Source organism: Strix aluco, chromosome 1 (assembly GCF_031877795.1).
Source record: "Strix aluco isolate bStrAlu1 chromosome 1, bStrAlu1.hap1, whole genome shotgun sequence".
NCBI lineage: Eukaryota > Metazoa > Chordata > Aves > Strigiformes > Strigidae > Strix > Strix aluco.
The window spans coordinates 113,380,222-113,401,265 of record NC_133931.1 but is presented as its reverse complement, the minus strand read 5'-3'; the positions used below and the strand labels follow the sequence as shown (position 1 = coordinate 113,401,265).

General features: G+C 42.0%; 1 protein-coding gene across 5 annotated transcripts in view; it reads left to right on the top strand.

Annotated features, from left to right (window-relative positions):
* The first annotated feature begins 12,383 nt into the window (after positions 1-12,383).
* Positions 12,384-21,044, top strand: part of LMBR1 (limb development membrane protein 1) — a 78,575-nt gene continuing 69,914 nt past the window's right edge. For 4 of the 5 annotated variants that reach the window (XR_012624071.1, XR_012624067.1, XR_012624065.1 and 1 more), the window contains exon 1: positions 12,384-12,703. Coding sequence is in view for 1 of the 5 variants with exons in the window: in XM_074831615.1 (XP_074687716.1) it covers positions 12,641-12,703 (63 nt within the window). In the remaining 4 variants the exon portion in view is untranslated. The remainder of the gene's footprint in view (positions 12,704-21,044) is intronic. The other variant, XM_074831637.1, reaches the window with a different exon arrangement.

Here is a 21,044-nt window from a genome sequence, read left to right as displayed (position 1 = left end):
TGCCAGAACATCATAGCAGCTGACTGATGCCCATACCCACCACTCTTAAACTGCGATATTGGACTTTTTTAAAATGAGAAGGTAGACTGGCATGTCCCTCATTTAGAACTACAGTACCTATAGAGATGTATGCACAGGAACTTTCCCACAGGGTTGTCCACAGTGATCACAGCCCTGAAGGCTTCTGCAGTGCCCCCGTACCCAGAGTTAATTCCTGTTCCCCAGCACTTCAGTGGGGACCAGGCAGGGTGAGGTATTTTTTTAGTTGGATGTGGCTCTGCCACCTACCCAGAGGTCAGTGGGTAGATGTGAGAAATTCCAGGTGTCCCAAAGAATGCAGGAAGACAGATCTATGTCTTCTGGCATCTGATAAGTGTCTAGTTTGAGCTGGCTTCAGGAAGAAGGGCTGACCTTTATGGGATATCTTCTCTTGTGTTTTTTCAGTCCTCAAATGTGGCCTGGCATTCAAGGCACAGTCCTTGGCAACAACCTCTCTATGAGAGACAGAATAGGTGGAAGTGAAGGAAGCAGATGACAGATGAGATGTGTGTGGACAGGAGTCTCTAGACAGACCTTGGATTTGGAGGGTTTGTAGGGCAGTCGCATGCTTTGCTGCATGTTGTGTAGATTGATCTTTCTTCTTGCCCAGGCCAAGGGCTATGGCTCAGTAAAATTGAAAAGAACCTTAAGCAGGCACAATGTGATAGTGACTTTCAAAGGGGTGCCTTATGGAATGGTACGAAGCTACGTCAGGGGAATTTCATAATGGACATTAGGAAAAGACTCTTCAATGAGAGGGTGGTCAGTCACTGGAACAGACACCCCAGGGAAGTGGTCATGGCCCCAAGCCTGTCAGTTCAGGGAGCATCTGGACGACGCTCTTAGTCATATGATTTAGTTTTAGGTAGTCTTGAGAGGAGCAGAGAGTTGGACTTGATGATCCTTATGGGTCCCTTTCAACTTGAGATATTCTGATTCTATGTGACACACCACATGTAAAACATGGTGAAATGTCATATATGCGCCTTGCAGCATAGACATAGATGGAACATTCAGCATGGGGTATCTCTGCAGTTGCAATCACTGGCAGGGTGGGTATGATTTGAATCTAATGTATGGCTTGCAGGACCTAAAATTAGGAAAATGAAAATATTTTAAAGAGCTGGATGAATCATAACCTATTCCTTGTTCTATCCTCCCACCTTCAAGACAGTTTGAAATCTCTGAAGTCTTCCATTCAAATACTTGGATATACCCAAATGTTTAAAGTCACTAGAGCTGGATTTTGCTTTTATATGAGGGTCAGAGGACTATATATCATCCCAGGGGTTGAGGATCCTACCATATTTTTGTTAGTTGGAGGTGTGATTACTGTAATGTAATATCTACTTGAGAAAGGAAGTTAAACTCTCAAGAACAAATAAGCTAATTTCACATTACTGGCATTATTTTTGTTAAAAGCCTTACTAGATCTGAGTCCAGCTTCTGAAAATAAGTATTGTCTTATGTTATAAAATAATCTGTTCTCATGATGTCAGCATTTTCTGATAGACCACTGGTGGATGAGTGCTATATGTTCTGTGGATCAAATACTGATCATCGAGCTCTACTTAGGAGTGTAGTCTTTGATGGGATACCTGCATAAAGTTCAGGAGATTGGACTTGACAGTTGTAGTGGCCCTTTTTGGCCCTCCAGCCTTTGATGCTAGCGATAAGCTTATACGGTAAAGAGAAACTTGAGCATAGCAACTGGCAGATATGGTAAAAGTGCATTTTATATATGACTGTTGCATGAAGGAATACCTGCTGAAATTTATTTGCAATGTCCTTGAACAACATTGAATTCTCCAGATTAGGTGGTGCTTGTGGAGCAAACCTATTCATTTTGCTAATGAGACAGAGGAGGAAGATAAAGATTTTAAAAATGCCTGGCATCATATTTTATTAGTCACCCAATATAATTATTGACAGGGATCGAGGATGTTAAGTTCCAGAAAAGGACTACTTATTATCTTAACACTCCTGAGATGCATTAAACACATTTGAATTTAATTAGAAAGGAGTATCCATGATTTAAGAATAAATCTTGCACCTATTAATTTTAGAAATTAAGATGATTTATTTCCTTTAAAATTTCTAGCATTTTTGATAAAAGTCCTTCATAAAAGGTGCATGGCTTACTTTCAAAGACTAAATTTATACAATGTGATTTTGTCAACCAGTTTAATACTGGATAGATTTTTGAAATGCCTTCCATGTGGTATTTAACAGTACAGTCATCTTAGTCATGATGAGTCAGATACTAGATTTAAGAGAGAAAAATAAAATTATTTAACTAATACCAAAATTGGTTTTCTTTTTATTTAAGGATTTGGCAGTGCAACCTATCTTCTCCAAAAATTGTAAAATTTTGTTTCTCAAAACTATGTAACTAACAAAAAATAACTTGAGGGTAGTTCAGAATGAGCACAGATGGTCCAGCAGATTAATGATTTCTTTTTTTTTTTTTTAAAGGACAATGAGTACAGCCATGTTAAGTAGTCAGAAACTGATAATATGGGTGGATATTTGCATTTTCATAATTTATAATACAGCTAATATGCGGTCACATGTTTTAGAATCAATAGTGAATTGGCAGACTGAGATGTCTAATGAAAGATGTTGAATGGCCCACAAATCAAAGGAGAAAATTCAAAAAAGACAGAGAAACAATGAAAGGTAAACAATCAGCAAAACTTGCAGAGAAAGCATAGATGTAGTGATGGTGAGACTGTATAGCCTGTTGTGCTGGGTTTGTGTGGATGGTGGGGTTTTTGGTAACAGGGAAGGGGGCCACAGTGGTGGCCCCTGTGAGAAGCTTCTTGAAGCTCCCCTGGCTCCAAGTCAGACCCGTCTCTGGCCAAGGCTGAGCCAATTCGTGACGGTGGCTGTGCCTCTGTGGTAACGTATTTAAGAAGGGGAATCTGGGAGAGTGTGGGGAGTTGTGAGGAGGAGTTACGAGAAGGACACCTGTGCAAACACCGAGGTCAGTGGAAGAAAGGAGGAAGGGGAGGAGGTGTACCGGAGCAGGCACCCCTCCTGTATCCTGTGGTGAGAGGGCAGGGCCACCCCCCTGCCACCCATGGAGGTCACTGGTGGAGCAGAAGTCTGCCTGCGGAGGACAACCAGGATTCTGTGGGAAGAAGAAACCCCCGCTGTTATAGTCCGGTTCTGGGAGGACTGCAACATGCAGGGGTGACCCACTCTGGGGAATCTCGAGAAGAATGCATCCCATGGGGAGGACTCACAGAAGAGAAGGTTTGGGGAGGACTGTCACCTGTGAGAAGGATGCAACGTGGAACAGGGGGAAGAATGCAGAAGATTGTTTCCCCCCAGCCTCTTGCAGGAAGAAGCAGCAGACTGACTGCACCCCCTTCCCCTGCCCCTGCACTGCTGGGGGTAGGAGGTAGAGATATAGGGAACAAAACAGCTCAGGAAGAAAGGAGGAGTGGGGGGAAGTGTTTTTCTAAGATATGGTTATGCTTCTCACTGTCCCATTCTCTGTGTTAAATGTTGTTGTCCTTAGTGTTTTGAATTAAAGTGATGTCCTTTTTCTTCTCTTAATGAGTCTGTCTTTTTGTAATGGGTGAGACACCCCTCCCTGTCCTTATCTCGATTCCCAAGCCTTTTGCTTCATTTCTCCTTCGCAGTGCTGGGGGCAAAGGGGTGAGTGAAGGGCTGTGTGGTGCTCTCTGGGCACAGACCAGGATACCTGTGCAGCATGTTATGTAGATGTAATGCTGTAGTGCTATGTACACAACAAACTAAAGTGTAGCAGGGGCTGGAGTAATTTTAAATGGTACTATGTGAGCACTATGTAAGAATGAGAACTAAACATAGGCTGAAGAGAAAGCACAGGAGTGAAGAAAGCATCTGTTCTGTAAGAACAGAAAAATTATTTGTGACACACTGGTTTCAGAGACATATGCTGGTGCTGTTATTCAACCAGTGTTAAAACAACATTAAAGCTTCTAATGATTATTTGCTAACACAAAAAATGTTGGCTTCACTCTCAAATAACTCTTTTGGATCCCATTATGATGTTGCCAGGGAACCAACCCATGATATTAGCAAGCTCATATTCCATATGAGCAAACACAACACTCTCAACCAATGAAATAAGTATTATATGTACCTAGTACCTCAGGAAGTTCCAAAAGATGAGAAAAATTATAAGAAGAATTGATTTTGATAAAAAAACAGGGACAGAAATTGTTTTTTTTAAGGATGTATTTATTCTGGTCAACAAATCACTGCTAATACTACCGGCAGATGACACAAAAAAAATTGGCAAATACTGGAAATAGCAGAGTAGTAAATTACAAAGATGAGCTAATCATACTGAGCATTCTGAAATGTCTGGGATGCAGAAAACAAAAGAGGTTTGAATTCAGTCAAATGTCCAGAAGGAATCAAGGTCCTAACTACAGAACCAGGGCAGTATCTGGAGAACAATGATTCAGAACAGAAATTATGGATCGCTGCTGGTTGATATGAGCAAAGTTCAGAGGTAGCCAATATTTTCTACCTCAAGGAAATGATTGCTATAGCATTTGGATTTAAATGTCCCTAAAACTGGCTTTACTCTGTAAAAGCAAGTAAGTGGACATAGCAACCCAAAACAATGATAAAGAGCCATTAATCTTGCTTTAGGTGTGCCACAAGAGGAAGCCTTTTACCTACAGCCAGACCTCTGACAGCAGGAAGACGGAGTGGACACAAGTTTCTTCAGTTGCACATCCCATTTGCTTCTGGGAAGTCATCATGTTTTTTGCCTCTGAAGCTGTGTGCTGTTTTCCTCTGTAATGATTAAAATGGTCTGTAAGAGATAGCATAAAATAAGAAGGTGATTTTACATCTGTTCATAGAATTGCTGAAACTGACCCTAGAATACTGCTTTCAGTTCTTTTGCCTGCGTTTTAATAAATATGTTAAAAATTTGGAGATAATTCAGGGAAGAAAGAAAAAAAAATGAGTTCATGGTTGAGAGAAATCTTTAAAGAGTAAATTTAAAAATTTAAATCTTTTTAACTGACTGAAAAGGAGATTTTGAGGTGAATTATGATTAGCAGGAAATATCAAGTCTTAAATTCTTAGCTGTAGCTGGGAAGGGCAGAACAAGAACCATAATTAGAAGCTGAAGACAGTAAAATTCGATTCAGAAATAAGACATGATTTTTAATACAGATGGCAATTAAATATGGAACAAACCATAAAGTAGTTAGTTTTCACTCTTTTGATCCATCCACTTTAGCTGAACACCTTTCAGAGGCTGGTTGACTCACTGACTAATTTCTGGGCTCAAAACAGTCACAGACTGGTGAAAGTGAGGGGGTTTTTTTGTTTGGTTTGTTTGTTGATTCTTCAACTCTGTAACACTATTGACCCTGGCAGGAGTTGATGAGTTCTACCAATAAATACCTATTTGAAGAATCAGCCAAATCAGCCATGGATAGATAGTGTGGAGCAGATAGATGTCCCTGGGCTTGTTCATATCTGTATAGCGGGTGAACTTTGACTTTTATATGCAGCCACCTATCCCTGAATATTTCCTTTTATCTCATTGCTAACCAAGTTTAAGCTGCAATGTGGTGAGTTTTTGTTGTTGTTTTGTTTTGTTGGGGTTTTTTGTTTTGCTTTGAGGTGTGCTTTGAATCCTCACAGTCGGATATGAAAGACAAAGTAAAGGTGAATGAAAGCAAATGAGCTTTCAGTCATTACATGCTGCCTAGATATGGAACTGAAACTGCTCTAGCTTTGTGAAATGACTTATGGTTTCTTTACCTAACAACAGCAAATTCCTGCAGAGTTTATGCCTCTGACTATAAACTCTGCAGAAGTCTTCTGACTCTAGGCTGCTATCAGGGAACAAACCTAAGGACTAGAAGGGGCTTTATTCATCACTGAATCCAGTTCCTTGGTTATTGAAAGCAATCTGACTAAACGTTTTATAAAATGGGCCAAGCTCTAAACTAAAAGTAGTGGAGATATTTTACTCAAATGTTCATTTCAAAGGCTTGCTCAAAATTGTATTACTTTGATGATGCATTTTTTTCTTCTATTTTTGGGGATATAGATTCATCAGTGTATTGATGAATATATATATAAAATCCAGCACACTCCTATGTGAGTCTATACTGAACTAGTTTATATCCATCCTTTTGTATCAACATTCTCATTTTTAATTTAAATTTCTTTCCCTTGGCTGTTTAAAAAAAAATATTATGCCATAATAAAGCATTTAGCTGGAGAGTTAATGTTACTGGGTTGACACAAGGAAGGTACAGGCTGGAAGTATCTGGAACAAAAAAAAATGTGCTTTTTTATTTTAGAAAGGCAAACAAATAGAAAATAGAAAGAATGTATGAATAGAAACGAAATGCCAGGCAGCAATATTTCAAGTTGAATCCAGATCCAAGACTGATTGATCTGGCTTTCTCAAGTTGTAATGCAATTCTTGCTAGCTTAACAAATATAAGACATTGAAATGATCACCCAATAAATAATCTTAATGTATACGATTATGATAGTGTAACATTTCTTTTATAGCAAGATCAAGTTATTTTAACTTTTCAATGTTTCTTTTTGTCTTCCATAATTGGCTTTTGAGTATGTAAAGTGATGGATATCATCTGTGCTGAGTATCATCTGTGTTTACCCTAAGTTCTCTTTAAAATCAACGGTCACTCTCAACAACATACTAAATTGGGCTTCAGGCTTCAATCTGGCTAATTCTTAGGCAATATCTTCAATGTAATCATGTAAGTAGACATATTAACTGAGAGAAAAACTTCCTGTTTTCTGTTTAGTCCAAGAGGCATTTGGCTGAATGATGTCTTGAAAAGAAGGCATCACCTATTCAAATGCTGCTAGATAAATTTAGATTTAGAGGAACGGTGCCAATTTCACATTTACAGTTAGAGTGATCTAAAATCCATTGACAATTTCTGTGGGAACCTTCCCAGTGAAACAGTTCCAACCTTAGCAACTTCAATTTTAGCCAATTTATCTAATTTTATTAGCTTGAATGTCCCAACGTTTTTTCTGGAGAATCTCAAGAGTTAACCCAATGCACATAAAACCCTCATTGGGGATTCAGGATACCAGACACTTACTGGGTTATCCTGAAGTTGAAAAACTGTTCTTTTAAAACTAGGCTGAAAAGAAATAAGCTGAGCAAAATCTATTAAATCCTCTCAACTTTTACACTGAGGGGTTAGGCACCACTAAATGTAAGTATAATAGAAGTCTATTTTTCATTACTCCCTTTGTGTGTGAATATCTGTACATTACCAGCTTGAGAAAATGTTCTGTTTACACCGAAATCATGTATAGCTTTGTCCTGGTTTAGCCAGGATAGGGTTAAGTTTCCCCAGCAGTGGGGGGGAAGCTCTAGCTGGGTTATTCATGTATCATGCTGACGTCAAGTTCACGTCCGGGCGCGAGCGTGGGAAGAATCGGTGATCGCGTGGATTGGCGCAGCCGGTTCTCTCTTTGCTGTATTGGTATATACTTTGCTCTGTTCATTGTTATCACTGTTATTCTTATTGTTTGTTGTGTTGCTGTTGCTCTGTTGTATTAAACCTCTCCTTATCTCAGTCTCGGGGATTTGTATTTCACTCCCTTTGTGGGGGAGGGGCAGCGGCCACGTGGTCTCAGACCCCGTCAGGGGCTAAACCTTCACAAGCTTATACCCAGACCAAGGTCCTTAGGGTTACTGAGGAGGTCCTAAGAATTGCTGAGGACAGTCCCTCCAGCACTGTCTTTGTTTTGTCTGAAGTATGGATGAAAAACATCTAGAGGTCTTTTAACCACACTCTGGTGCAAGCTACCTCAGTCTTAATTTTTGAGTTTTTCTTTTGGTATGCTTCAAAATACCACTTTCGTATGCTCATCAAGAATCAGTGGATTCGTCAGTCAGCCTTCTCATCAGTTTGCAAGAGCTGCCTACTCTAGACTGCATTTCCTTTGATATAAATAGATTTTGCTGTGGTGGCTACCATGACCTTCCTTTGTGATGTAGACACCTTGGTACTGAGCAATAACTTCTGCCCAAGAAAGGATCGAAGCTATTTTTCCCCCCCCCTGTTTTTTTAGCAAATATAAATGTGTATCATGTTTCTAATGATTCATCTGCTAGAAATGGAAGAAAGAACTTGCCAGTCCATAGTATGAGACAAATTATATTCTGTATCTCCTCCTCAGGTACATTTCAAATTCAGTAGAGTGAAGAGAAAACATACAGCCCAAGTGGAAGCAGAAGGTTCATTTCTGCTAAGTCTTAAACTAAACTTAATTTTATTTCTATAACAGCTACAAAAGTACAGCTCATTTTCCTTACTACGTTCTATTTCAGAGCAATGTTTAATATGCCTGCACATACAGTCAGAAATGCATGAAATCCTTGGTGCCTAGATACATCTCTCAGACCTCCTCAAAGAAATAAACATAGTTTTAGATTCAATGAGCTGTTCCTTAGCAGTGGGTGAAGCATTTCCCAGGTAGCTCAGGAACTAAATCTCGCCTTTGGCCTAGATTCTTAACCGACTGGCAGTAGATACTGGTATTTAGTGTCAGAGATTCCCTAAGAGCCTATAGGTTGCCCTGCCTTAAGCTTAGTTCCTTCTCTTGACTCTTAACTATGGCTTATACTGTCTCTTCTTCCTCAAACTGCTTCATTCTTCCATCTGCTTCCTGTGGGTCATCATTGTTGCCTGGATCAACTTGCTGCTTGCCTGTGGCCTGAACTCCAACCATGCTACTCCTTTGTCTTGGTGTTAGTATGTGTATTTTAACATACTGATTGCTGGCGTAGTCTCTGATTGTTCCCATTTTTCCCCTTTGACTGGACCTTCTGATCTCCCCAGTTCTTAGATCTGGTTTGCTCTGGTTACACCACTTCTGTCTTCATCACAAATCTAGTGAAGGCCTAAACGCTAGGTTCCTCACACTGTAGTTATAAGGCCATTGCAATTCATGGCATAGGTCTTTGATACAAGATGATGAAATCTGGGAACCTATTTGTTCTGTACAAACGTTAAGCATGACACTGTGTAAGAGCAGGGTTTGTCTTTGAGTCCACTGACAATTTCTGTAGGCAGCTCTAAGAGAATTTGATTTCTCTGGGGTCAGGTTCTTGCATACCAAACAGTTGTCTACTTTTTCCAGCTGTGTTCATTTTTATAATAAAAGCTATTGCTTTTACCTGTAAACCTCATCTTCAGTTATACTGTTCTCTATGGACCAACTCCTGAGAGGGGAACAGCACTAGACACTCTCACAAGCCAAAATCTCATGCAAAGTTCCCCTTGGCAGCTACAGATGCTTTCACCACTTTCAGCATCGAAGAAGAAAAACTGATTGAAGCGTGAATAACTGACCAGAAAAACCAGATGAGTAATAATATTGTCTATCAGACACAATCTAGTGCTGTGCAGGGAATAGCTGTAAAACAGGACAGCTTTTCCCAAGAAGCATCTCAAAGATTGTGGTCCCTGCTCCTTCAGGTCTGCTTATAATGGTCCTCTCCTGTTCCTACAGCCTCAGTGAACACGTAGAGTCCCTCTCCTTGTAGTGGTTTGAGCTCAGAGGGCAACTGAGCACGAGGCAGCTGCTCACTCCCCCCTTCTCCCCCCAGTGCTGAGAAGGAGGGAAACAAAAGACCCAGGAACTTGAGATAAGGACAAGGAGGGATGATCTTATCCATTATTAGCACAGGCAAAAGACAGACTCATTAGGGGAAGAAAAAAAGAACATAAATTTAATACAGATACTAACAACAACAACATGTAACAGAGTAGGATCGTGAGAAGCATTACCACATCTTGAAAACACCTTCCCCATCCCTCCCTTCTTCCCAGGTGTCCTGGTTTAACCAGGATAGGGTTAAGTTTCCCCAGCAGTGGGGGGGAGCTCTAGCCGGGTTATTCAGATACCATGCGGACGTCACATCCTGGCAGGTCACATTTTCCTGGCACGGGAGCGCGGTGCACTCGTGGTTTTGTACATCGTGCTTCAAACTGCTGTATTTGGTAGCTATTTTGCTCTGTTCATTGCTATCACTATTACTGTTATTGTTATTGTTGTTGTTTGTTGTGTTGCTATTGCACTGTTGTATTAAACCTTTCCTTATTTCAGTCTTGGGGCTTTGTATTTTCACTCCCTTTGTGGGGGAGGGGTAGCGGCCGCGTGGTCTCAGACCCCAGCAGGGGCTAAACCACCACACCAGTCTTAGCTTTGCTCCCGATATCTCTACCTCCTCCCCCCACAGCGGTGCAGAGGGCAGGGAACTGGGGCTGCAGTCAGTCCTGCCGCTTCTTCCACCTCAGGGGTGAGGGGAATTTCTGGCATTCCTCCGCTGTTCCCACGTGGTCCCCCTCTCACAGGAGACAGTCCTCCACAAACCAACTCTGACATGAGTCACTCCCATGGGCGTGTGGGTCACCCCCGCGTGTTACAATCCTCCCAGCGCCGGACTACAACAGCAGGACCTTCTTCCCATGGGGTCCCGGCCTTCTTCGGGCAGAGTCACCTGGTCGGCATGGGGCTCCCACAGGCCACAGGTCGGCATCTGCTCCACTGTGGACCTCCATGGGTGGCAGCAGGGGTGGCCCTGCCATCTCAGCACAGGATACAGGGGAGTCTCTGCTCTGGCACACCTCTCCCTTCTCCTCCGTTCTTCCACTGACCTCAGTGTTCACACAGATGTTCTCCTCACTACTCCTCCTCACAGCTTCCACAACTACTCTCAGGTTCCCCTTCTTAAATGTTACCACAGAAGCACAGCTAATTGACCCAGCCTTGTTGCAAAGGTGGATCTGACTTGGAGCTGGGGGAGCTTTGAGAAGCTTCTCACAGAGAGCTACTGCTGTAGCCCCCTCCACTGCTACCAACCCCCCCCTGCCACTCACTCAAACCAGGACAATCCTCAAGCAGGGGACTTCAGGAGAAGAGAGAGGGGGGATGTGTCTGACCTCTCACACCCATGGTGTGATTCTGCCTGCAAATACCTTGTCTGTATCTTTGCAAGTATCAAAAGAAGGGTGAAACCATGGCCATACTGAAGCTGAAGGAAGTTCTGCATCCCTTCAGAACTACAAGAAATACATTAGACAGTCAAAGATTATTTTTGCTAACTCTAACATTTAATAAATACTTCACCATCTGCTTTTGACCAAGAAAATGGGCCAGAGGCTGGGAAGTGAATGTAATCTGAATTATAATTGGCATGGATATCATGTATAATGTATCAATAGATGTAAATAGGTAGAAAGTTATGATCCTTATTTTTGAGATTTCCTTGGAATATTACATATTTGGATAGAAATTAGTGTTTGATTTGCTAAATCACCATCTATAATTTATAGTGTGTCCTAGATTAATAGGTTTTTGTGTATATTTAGACAATTGATCTACTTGCAAACTCAGAAACAAAGGAAATTGCCTGTGTCTATAGAGCGAATGGGGAGCAGCTGGGAGATTGTGCCTTTGTACTGCCGCACTTGGCCAGAAACCAACGCAGCCGTTTGTCAACAGAAATCACTCAAAGACAAAAAGCTGCTCCAGACAAGTAGAACACAAGTTTTAACTGAAGTTTTATGTACAATCTTTCAAACTCTAACTTCTGATGCATTTACGGGGAAGGCTGAGTTCCAGGAGGATCAACTAGCCCAGAAGACCGCCAGAATCCCTCATGGTGCCCAAGTTTGGTGACAGCCGGTGGCTACCCTGCTCCCTTGCCCTGTCCACACCATCTCCCGAGGGGCCTTCGGGGGTAGGACGGTGAATCTCGCAGGCGACCCCCGGGGTCAGGACTGCTCTGGTGACTTCTCTCGCTGGGAAGGGGGCTCCGGCCAGGCCCTGCGCCTGTAGCTCTCTCCACCTCACCGCTGCCCGCTCCCCGGCCCCTGCTGGCGCCTCAGGAGCCTCCCGTCCCCTCCCCTCAGGGCAGTGCGGATGCTTCCTCCTCCATCCTCCTCCGTGCCCTGTCCCCACGACACCCGTGGGCTCTGCCCGTCCCCGCCCAGCCCCAGGCAGGCACACGCCTTCCTGCCCAGGTAACACCACCGACCCCCCCCTCCACCCGCTCCTCAAGCCACGCCCCTTTCGCTCTCCAACCCCTCCCCTGGCTCCGCCCCCGCCACGGCCACGCCCCCTCAGCCTAACTCCCGCCTTCCTGTTAGCCACACCCCCGGGCCCGGGTTCCCCTTCCCTCCGCTTACAGCTAAACCCCGCCCTTTACCGCTCCCACCCCTCGGGGGGATTTGCCCCGCCTCCTTCCCGTTAGCCCCGCCTCTCCCCGGGCGCTGGGGGCGGGGCCGTGGTGTGCGCGGGGACGCTGCGTTGTGACGCACCAGGAGGAGCTGAGGCGGTGCTGCACGCCCTTCCTCCTCCTCCTCCTCCTCCTCCTCCTCCGCCGGACGGTGTCAGAGCGGCGGAGCCATCCGCCGGCGCCGCCGCCAGGGCCCCTCAGCCGCCGCCAGGCCCGGGGGAGCAGCCGGCGCTGCCGCTGGCCATGGTGGCCCGCCTGCCGCCGGGGGGGCAGGAGCAGGCGCGGCGGCGGCGGCCGCCATTGCGCGCGGGGGCCGCGGGACTATGAAGGATGGAAGCGGACGAGGTGTCGATCCGCGAGCAGAACTTCCACAGCCAAGTGCGGGAGTACACGGTAGGCGACACCGCCCTCCCGCCGCTGGGGCCCGGCGGCCCCTCCGGCGGGCCCCTCCTGCCCTCGCGGCTCCCCGGCTGCGCCATCCCCCCTCCCGCCTTCCTCCCTGACCTGTCACGGCGGTGCCCCGCAGGCCGCGCTGCCGTGGGACCCCCCCCCGCCTTGCTGGACTCCTGGCCCCCGCCGCCCGGCATCCGCGGGGTTGTCCCGCTCTTTCCCTCTGCCGTTACCTGCCCCTCGCTGCTTTGCCCCTCGCCCCAGCTCCCGTGTCCAGGCTGACTGGGGTGGTCTGTCCCCCGAGGGCAGAGCTGTGCGTGCATCTTTCCCTGGGGGCTGGGTGCGTGGGGGCCGGCTGGTGGGGAGCCTAGCTCTCGCCCTGTTGGGGGTTTTCCTCTCCTGTGTGCCTTCAGTGAACAGGGGAGATACTGTGTATGCGTGAGGGCGGGGGTGTCCTTCGGAATGTACCCCTGTCCACTCTGTTTTGTGTTCAACACCTCAGCCTTCCACTGCAGCCTTGTTACTGCAAGGGATGTGGGGATTTCGCGTTATCGCTTGTGACACTACGAGCCTCCTGTCTCTTGCTGCGCTGGTTGCAACGGATGTGTGTCACCGTCATGTTTTCCCGAACCCCTCATGCTTTTCTCGGCTCTGCTGCACGCCCCGTGCTCTCCAAGGGGAGCAATACAGAGCACATAAGCAGTGCCGGTGCCGTCCCATCTTCCTCAGCCTTCTGTAGTCAAGTGCAACACTACACCTTACGAACAGATGGGGAGAGCTCTTTGCGGTTTCCTCTCTGCCTGCATCCTAATTGTTTTCAGGACTGTTCAAAGCTAACAGAGGTGTTTTGATGGGGCTCGCCTCTCTTCTGCTTCAGTTTAAGGAAGGAAATACATGCTGCACATAGGAGACATGCAGCGTTGTCCTCTATGCACGTGCTGCCCTAACTCAGCTGGGTAATTGCATTCTCTTTGCAGTTACTGCCGTCTAAGAAAGAATGGATTTTTTGAATTAAAATATGATTTCATAATTTAGCTTTAAAAATTTTTCAGCTGTATTGAGAGACAGTGTTAAATACCACTGTTAACTGATTGATGTAGGCCTATGGCTAGGTTACTTGATAACAGAGACTTCCTTAACTGATCCCTAGAGTGTAAATTTCTTCTCTGTATTTTGCGAATCTATATGTTAAGACCTTCTTTCTTCTGGTGAAGAATTTCTGGGATATTTTTTTTCTGGAGTGCAAACCAAGTCTGTATGTTATTTTAGGAGGTTTTTCTGGACCTTCTATTTTCTGTGAGTGGATGTAGCCTATGTCATGAGAACCCTGACCAGTGGAGGGGATTAAAAAGAAAAATACTTCATTGTAAAGTCTTTAAGCATTGTTGTAATCTCCTTTGTGCTACAAAACCACGGGTGTATTCACAAATCATGCATCTCTTCTGGATGCTAGCACCCATCTTTTCCCTAGTGTTTATTTTTTCATTTGTATCTCTTTGTGTGCTAATTATCTCCTACTTACATCCACCAGAGTCTTGTTCTGATACATTGTATGCTGCATATTGTGCTTTTGTACCTAGTAGGATGCACGAATTTTGAGTCTGAAGGAATGGCTGTGTGCACCCTCTCGAGGTACTGTTACAAATAGAGGTCTATTAAATTCTTAAAGAACTATCTGATCTATACTACAACTACTTCTCTAAAGCTTTTTCAGCTCCTCTAGAGCAATTGGTAGCTCTTCCTGTTGGTGTAGTCATGTAAGAAATCACATAAGACACCAATAACTCCAGAGATGTACAGAGTTACTTTATTTGGACAGTGGAGGCAGAATATTCTTGCTCTTGAAACTGTACTTTGACCTTTAATATTGATGACAAGCAATCTATGTTATTGTTTAATCAGTGGGGATTATAACGATTTTTCCTTTTAAATCATGCATTGGTACAGTTGTGATCTTTAATTCATATTGGAAGACCACAGGGTTTTATGAGTGCATAAACTGCTGCCATCCACAGCTGAGTATACAGCCTTCTTGTGGCTCTCACAGAGCTGCAGAAGCATATTGCAAGTATGATTACAGTTGTGGTTAGTTTAAGCATAACAAAATACACTGAGTACATTGCTTACATGTACCATTATGTTAACATCCCCTCCTAACCTTTCCTGCCCTTGCTGGTCATGAAGTTACATGGTGAATATAACTTCTTAAACTATGCAAATAGACAGTTGTTGTGTGGGTAGTGGGTATAACCATCAGCCCCTCAGCTGGAGGAGGGAACATATTCCACTTTCTGACACATGCACAAGACTTTAATTCCAGCTGCAGGTAGGCTGGGGGGCAGTGGAGCTGTTAATAGGAGGATTTGATGTTTGTTGTGTAATATTACAGTGGAGGAAACCTCTACGTGCCTGTAAGAATTAAGTCAAATTCCTGGAATCTGGTAGTACTGTCTTTGGAGACCTAGTTGTGTAGCACAGTCTTCACTGAAAGGTAAAACGATACATTCATGAGAGAAGAGAAATTGAAGTAAGCTGATGTAATTGAAAAGAAAACCCTTTTCACTTTTCTTTTACAAGTTTTCTTTGTTTTCTTTGAATAGATGTAGAATTTCTAGATTGTGCTTTCTGATGGAGTCTTAAGGGCACGCTAAACTTAACCTCATTGTAATGCTTCATTTCTGTTTCATCTACTCCCTGAACTGGCAAGCTACAAAGTTTTCCATAAAGTTGTGTTACATAACAAAAATTAAAGGCTTGTTATTCTTCTGCTGTTGGTGTCTGTCTCTTTTTGTAGGTGCCAGCTTCTGCTAATTCCACCTTGAAAAGACAAATGTTTCTGACACGTTTATAGATTGAGCAAGCATAGTAAAAGATTATTTTTTAAAATAAATCCTTCATCTGCTCTTGAGGTGACTGTTTGTGTGATTTAATGCTTAACTTAACTCAGGCCCATCTTGACCTTGTTTGGAGTGTATGCGTGGGACCTGTTTTTTTCAAGAGGGTGCCTGTTTGCAAGAAAATAATCTGCCTTGTATTTTGTTGCTTCATGAGGATCATCTTTTACTAATAGGAGGTTAACTCCCTAATCTAGTTTCAGCATGGCTCTTCATATGTGAATCTGCTATGTCGAAGATCTGTTGTTTTCAACAACCAGACTTTCAGACTTGTACAAACTTTAAAATTCAGATTCAGTAAACTAAACGTGGAGATTGAGAACTGATGACCCAGTATAAGAGAGAGGGCACAGCCACGAGTTTGCTCTAGGTCAGTGAAAGCCCTGACTTTAATAAAGCCAGAGTCATGCTCAGTTCTAACTAAAAGGGGTATCTTTCTGAAAAGCAAAATATATTGGTTACAAAATATAGAAGAGTGTCTGTGTTTTGTACTTGATCAGTGTTCTGACAATGTTCTGTGCTGGTCTGATACTAACTGTTATTTTTGTATGCTTAATTAGTTTGTCTTTCTTGATCCTTTAGATTAATTTATAGTTTGATGAGATCTTGCACATCCATGGAAGATACTTCAGCTTTTAGGGAACTGCTTTTCCCTTGTGTCCTGTTATTATGTCTGTTTATGCAACGTAATTATAAAGTGTTCCATTTTCAGCTAGTATTGTTGTGAACTATTTATTTCAAGCGCAAATCAAGTGCAATGGTTTCAGTCTCTTTGTGTTCCCCTGGGTTTACTTTTTAGAATATTCTTACACTTCTTTTTTTTCCCAGTTTGAGCCTTTTATTCTGCAATATTAGTTTGTATTTTTAAAATTTAGATTTACTTTTTGATGTTATTTTAACATTTACAAAATGTAGGATTTTGAGTTTGTGAAAATATACACATACACTTGGTTATGAGGTTTTCCTTGGCAAAATAAATACACTGTGCTTGCATTTGTAGTGTGGGGAGAACTGTGGAAGACAATTTGGTGACCATGGAATTATTAGTTAGTTTAAGAACAAACGTAGTATATTTTGAAATGACTTAATTATATTAAATATGTAATGAAAAAAAAAATCCTAGTAGAATAAGTTCAAATACAAAAGTGCTGTTGTTACTTCATGCAAGTCCAGGCAGATGTTGAAACTGGTGTAGTATGTAGCTTTATGACCAATGTCAGATGCTTCCATTTGAAGGACTAAATGTTTTGAGGGATATAGGCTTCAGATGCTAGATATTCAGAGAAACTTAGTTTCTCTACTGCTTAATACAATTCCCTCTACAAGAAGACTTTAAAAAAATTTTTTTATCCATACTACTTTTAAATATTAAGGTGGGTTTTTTTTTTTACAGGTGATACAATGGTTATTTAATGTGTGTAAATCTGAATCTAAAAATAATTTCCAGCAGTTTAGAAAAGCCTTTTTAGGTAGTTACAACTGTGTCGTGTCTTTTTTTTTTTTGTTTGTTTGCAACTTCACACAAATACCACTGGCTTTCTTTTTGTACCTTTTGTCCTCTCGTCCTATTTTGGGGTAGAGAAGTGTTCAGGATTCTTTTATATGAAGTAGTGCAGTGTGGTTACTGCTGGCATTTGTCCGCTATAGGGCTATAAAATGAGAAAGCTGATTTGAGCACTGTACTCCTGTTGGTAGTGTGCTCTTGTTCCTGACCAGTTCTGCTTCCTTAAATTTATGCCCCAGACAAAAATTGTAATATTCACAGACCCTTTTTTAAGTGATGATATTCTGATAGTGGGCCAGGAAGAAAATGCTGATTGTAAACATGGGTGATTTTTAAAAACAAACTTACTGCAAATACTGAAATGTTTTTGTTTGAATGTTTATGCAAGTTTATCTTTTATTCAATAAAATTGATGCCTTTCAATTTTTTTTAATCCATATGCTGAAAACTTGAGGAGTAATTTATATCTTAAATGTCATCTTGTATCTTAAAAATAACTTTGCCTAGGTTTCTCAGTATTGCTTTTTTTTTTTTTAAATGTTTTGGAAAAGAATTGTAACTGACTAAAGCAGTGCTTGTGGTAGTGGCCTGAGATATAAGGCTGAGAGGTGCACATTTAACATAATTACATATATAAAATATTGGCATCATTCTGTCATCTTAAAAATATACCTTTACTTGTTAACATGGGTACTGAACTTTAAGAAGTGATGAGTCATCTTCTCGCTGCTGGTCCTGAGGATCAGCACTGGTGGATCCATCTGGAATCAATAAGCACCTCCAAATACTTGGCGTAGACAAGTGGATAGAGATGCTTATTCCTGCAACAGGAACAACTTTTGGAGAGTTCCACTTTTTCTGTTTACACAAAATAAGCATGAAAAGGCTGAAGTGTAAAAAGTTGCTATTAGTTACTGATGCGTTTCTTTGTGGCAGCAGTTGACCAGAAGGGTAACACACTTCATAGGAGGTACAGACATCTGTTTAAGAGAACTCAGATTATTTGAGAAATCTGGTGAAAAGTGAAAGAACTGACAGCAAACGAAACCAGCTATTGATTACAAGACCACAGATGAGCATATCCCTCTTGGGTTTTGTTTGGATACCTGGTCATGTAGTAGCGGGGCTGGATAAGATGGCAGGATGTAATGGGGAGATCACAGGGTTATAATGAGCATCTCAATCTTTGCTGTGATGTAGGGATTCTGAGTGTGAATTTATAAGCACAAGGCTCTCTGTAAGGAAGTGTTTTCCGAGATGTTGAGGAGGATTGAGGGTGGGTGCATCAGAGAGCAGAGCAGCAGAGGAGATGGTGGTAATGTCAGAGCAGAGAGAGAATCTGAAGCATGTTGTCAGTGAAGTTATGATAAGAAAGTGAGAGTTCAGTTCTGGTGACATAGATGGGAATTTGGGTTAGGGAAGACTATCTAAAGAAAACATTTCATTCAATATAAGCTTACTGCTTTTATTTGTAAGCAATTTTTTTTAACTGCAGTGCTTTCTCCTTTCCTGTCTCTTACCTTCCCCTTTTTAATTTGGTATTTATCCTCGATTTAAGAGGGCAGTGATAACTCTTGTTGAGGAAGTCTTAATTTCTGCGATATTTTACTCCACACCCTCCCCCTTACCTTGAAAACCACTGATGCTTTCCTGTAAACACGTACTGTAAAATGACTAGGGACACTGACTTCTTGGTAACATTAATGTGCAAGGATTTACATAACTTATAGTGCAGGAGCAGGAGAGACTTTGAAAGTCATGAGTGTAGCTTATGTTTTTATGCATATAATAAACAGCCTTGGTTGTTGCATCACTCTGAAAGGTAAGCATACAGCGAGGTAGAGATGACTTGAAATAAGTTACTGCTGTAACTCCCTTATTAGTCATTCATGTGACAAGTGAAATTGCTTCATACTTCAGCAGCTTTGATCTGTTGCTCTTTAGGGCCCAACTTCCTCTCTTGAAGATGGTGACAAACTGATGTTGATGTTTTGTCAGGTTGGTGTTGAATATGTATCTTAGTGTTGCTTCCCACACAGAGGTTTCTAGTTTCTTGATTACCTGAATATATTAAAAGTTATTTCTAACTACCATCAACATGGTTCCCAGAAAGAGCCCAGTGTTTTGTACTGTTTTAACATATCAGCACTTTGATAGTAATTTGGCTTTGAAAATTTTGATTAACTGGAAAATACTATTCTACAGAACTTTGTTTCAGTTCCTCTATTTTCTGAGCACGTGTGCTCTCCACAGCAAGTAGTATGTGTATAGATGGCATTGAAGTCTGTGTATGGCTGAGTTTAATATACAAAGGATAGAAGCAGCATATGTGCATGATTATTCCTCCCCTTTACCTTCTTGGCTTACAGTGGTGTGGTTTCCAGTGTTAGGCTCCACGATTGTCATTGAAACGTGATGCTACGCAGTTTTACTGTTGATTTTAAGTGCCTGTTTATGCCTTGAGTATCCAATTTTTTCCATTACCTAAGTGTACTTCCTATTTTTAACATATTTAGCTGATGGGAAGAATTGATGCTGATGAGTTTGTGTTGAATTTGACAATAGCAACATGTCTAAAATATTTGTTGGGTTTAATACTGTGATAACTTATGTCCAGTAGAGAATCTGCATAGTTGATGAGGATTATGAAAATATACAAGTATTGCAGTTTATATATGTTTGTGCTTTGGGAGAGGGGGTGAAAAAAAAGATGTGGTACTGAAAAATTCTACCAAATGTATGTGTGAAAAGACAAGGAAGAGGATTTTTATAAGTTAGCTCTGCCTTCTAAGATAGTTATCCATTTTGCCCTGGAAATTAATATTAGTCAAAGAAGCTGCCTTAACACAAACAAATTGTTTACCATACTTGTATTAATGAGACTTCTGAGGTTATTTTTTCAGAAAGGAATTTTTAATGGAATGAGTCTGAGTTTTAATACAACCAGTTATTGTAGCCTGGCTGTAAAATGTTAAATAATACCTTCATTCAGTGGCAGAATGTTAGCATCATCTAGGTTGGTGCTATTGGTGCTAATTCTAGAGGGTGTTTTTAAATCTTGCACTAATGCTGAAAAATATTCTTAAATCCAATTTTAATGGCATTTCTGTAGCCCATACGGGTCAAAGAAAAATGACTTGCAGTAATTTTTTGAGGGGTTTTGAGTGTATTACTGGGTATACAGTACATTACCCTGAACGAAGGTATCTAGGGCCTATTACTAAGGGTTGTGGAGGTGTCATAACATTATTTTTTTTCCCCTTTACCTAGCAACATAAATACATTCCCATGAATTGTATAAAAGGGAATGTAAAAGCTAACAAATTCATATATTGATTTGAATTCCTTCATTAGTTTGAAGTGGGGCTCTGCTGCTTGTGAAGTTAATGTGAAGGTAGTTCTAAGTGAATGACATAATGGAAGTTACCTCCTGAAGGGCTAGAGAGGCTGGTTTTTATCTTCAGCTGAGCAGTATTTCTAGTACATTGCATGTTTTTGGATGTTTCGTACTTTCTGTTAGATCCTGGAATTTTATGCTAGATGAGCAAGTCTAGGCACACAGCCTCTGAACAACTTATGATTTCTTCATGACTTAGGAACCAGTAAAAAAAAGTGGGTCAACCTCTTGCACGTGTCTTAAGCCAGGGAGGAGTCCTGAGAGAAGACCATACATGTGGGGAAAATGGAGGGCTGTGTTAATGAGTAACATTAATCTGTAGTCATAAGACGTCATAAGTCATTTAACATTTTCTCATAAGCTTGGAATTAGTGTGTTGTGCTAAGTGTCTAAGGCTGGCTGGATTAGAGTGAATTTAAAAACTCTGTGCTCTGTGGCTAGATTAAGAATAAGTAGTTAATATCTCATTTTGAGAAAAATGAGGTATCCAAAGCAGTTGTTGTTATGCATGCCAAGGTCAAGCTGAGAGCATAGCTAAAAATTGTAGTT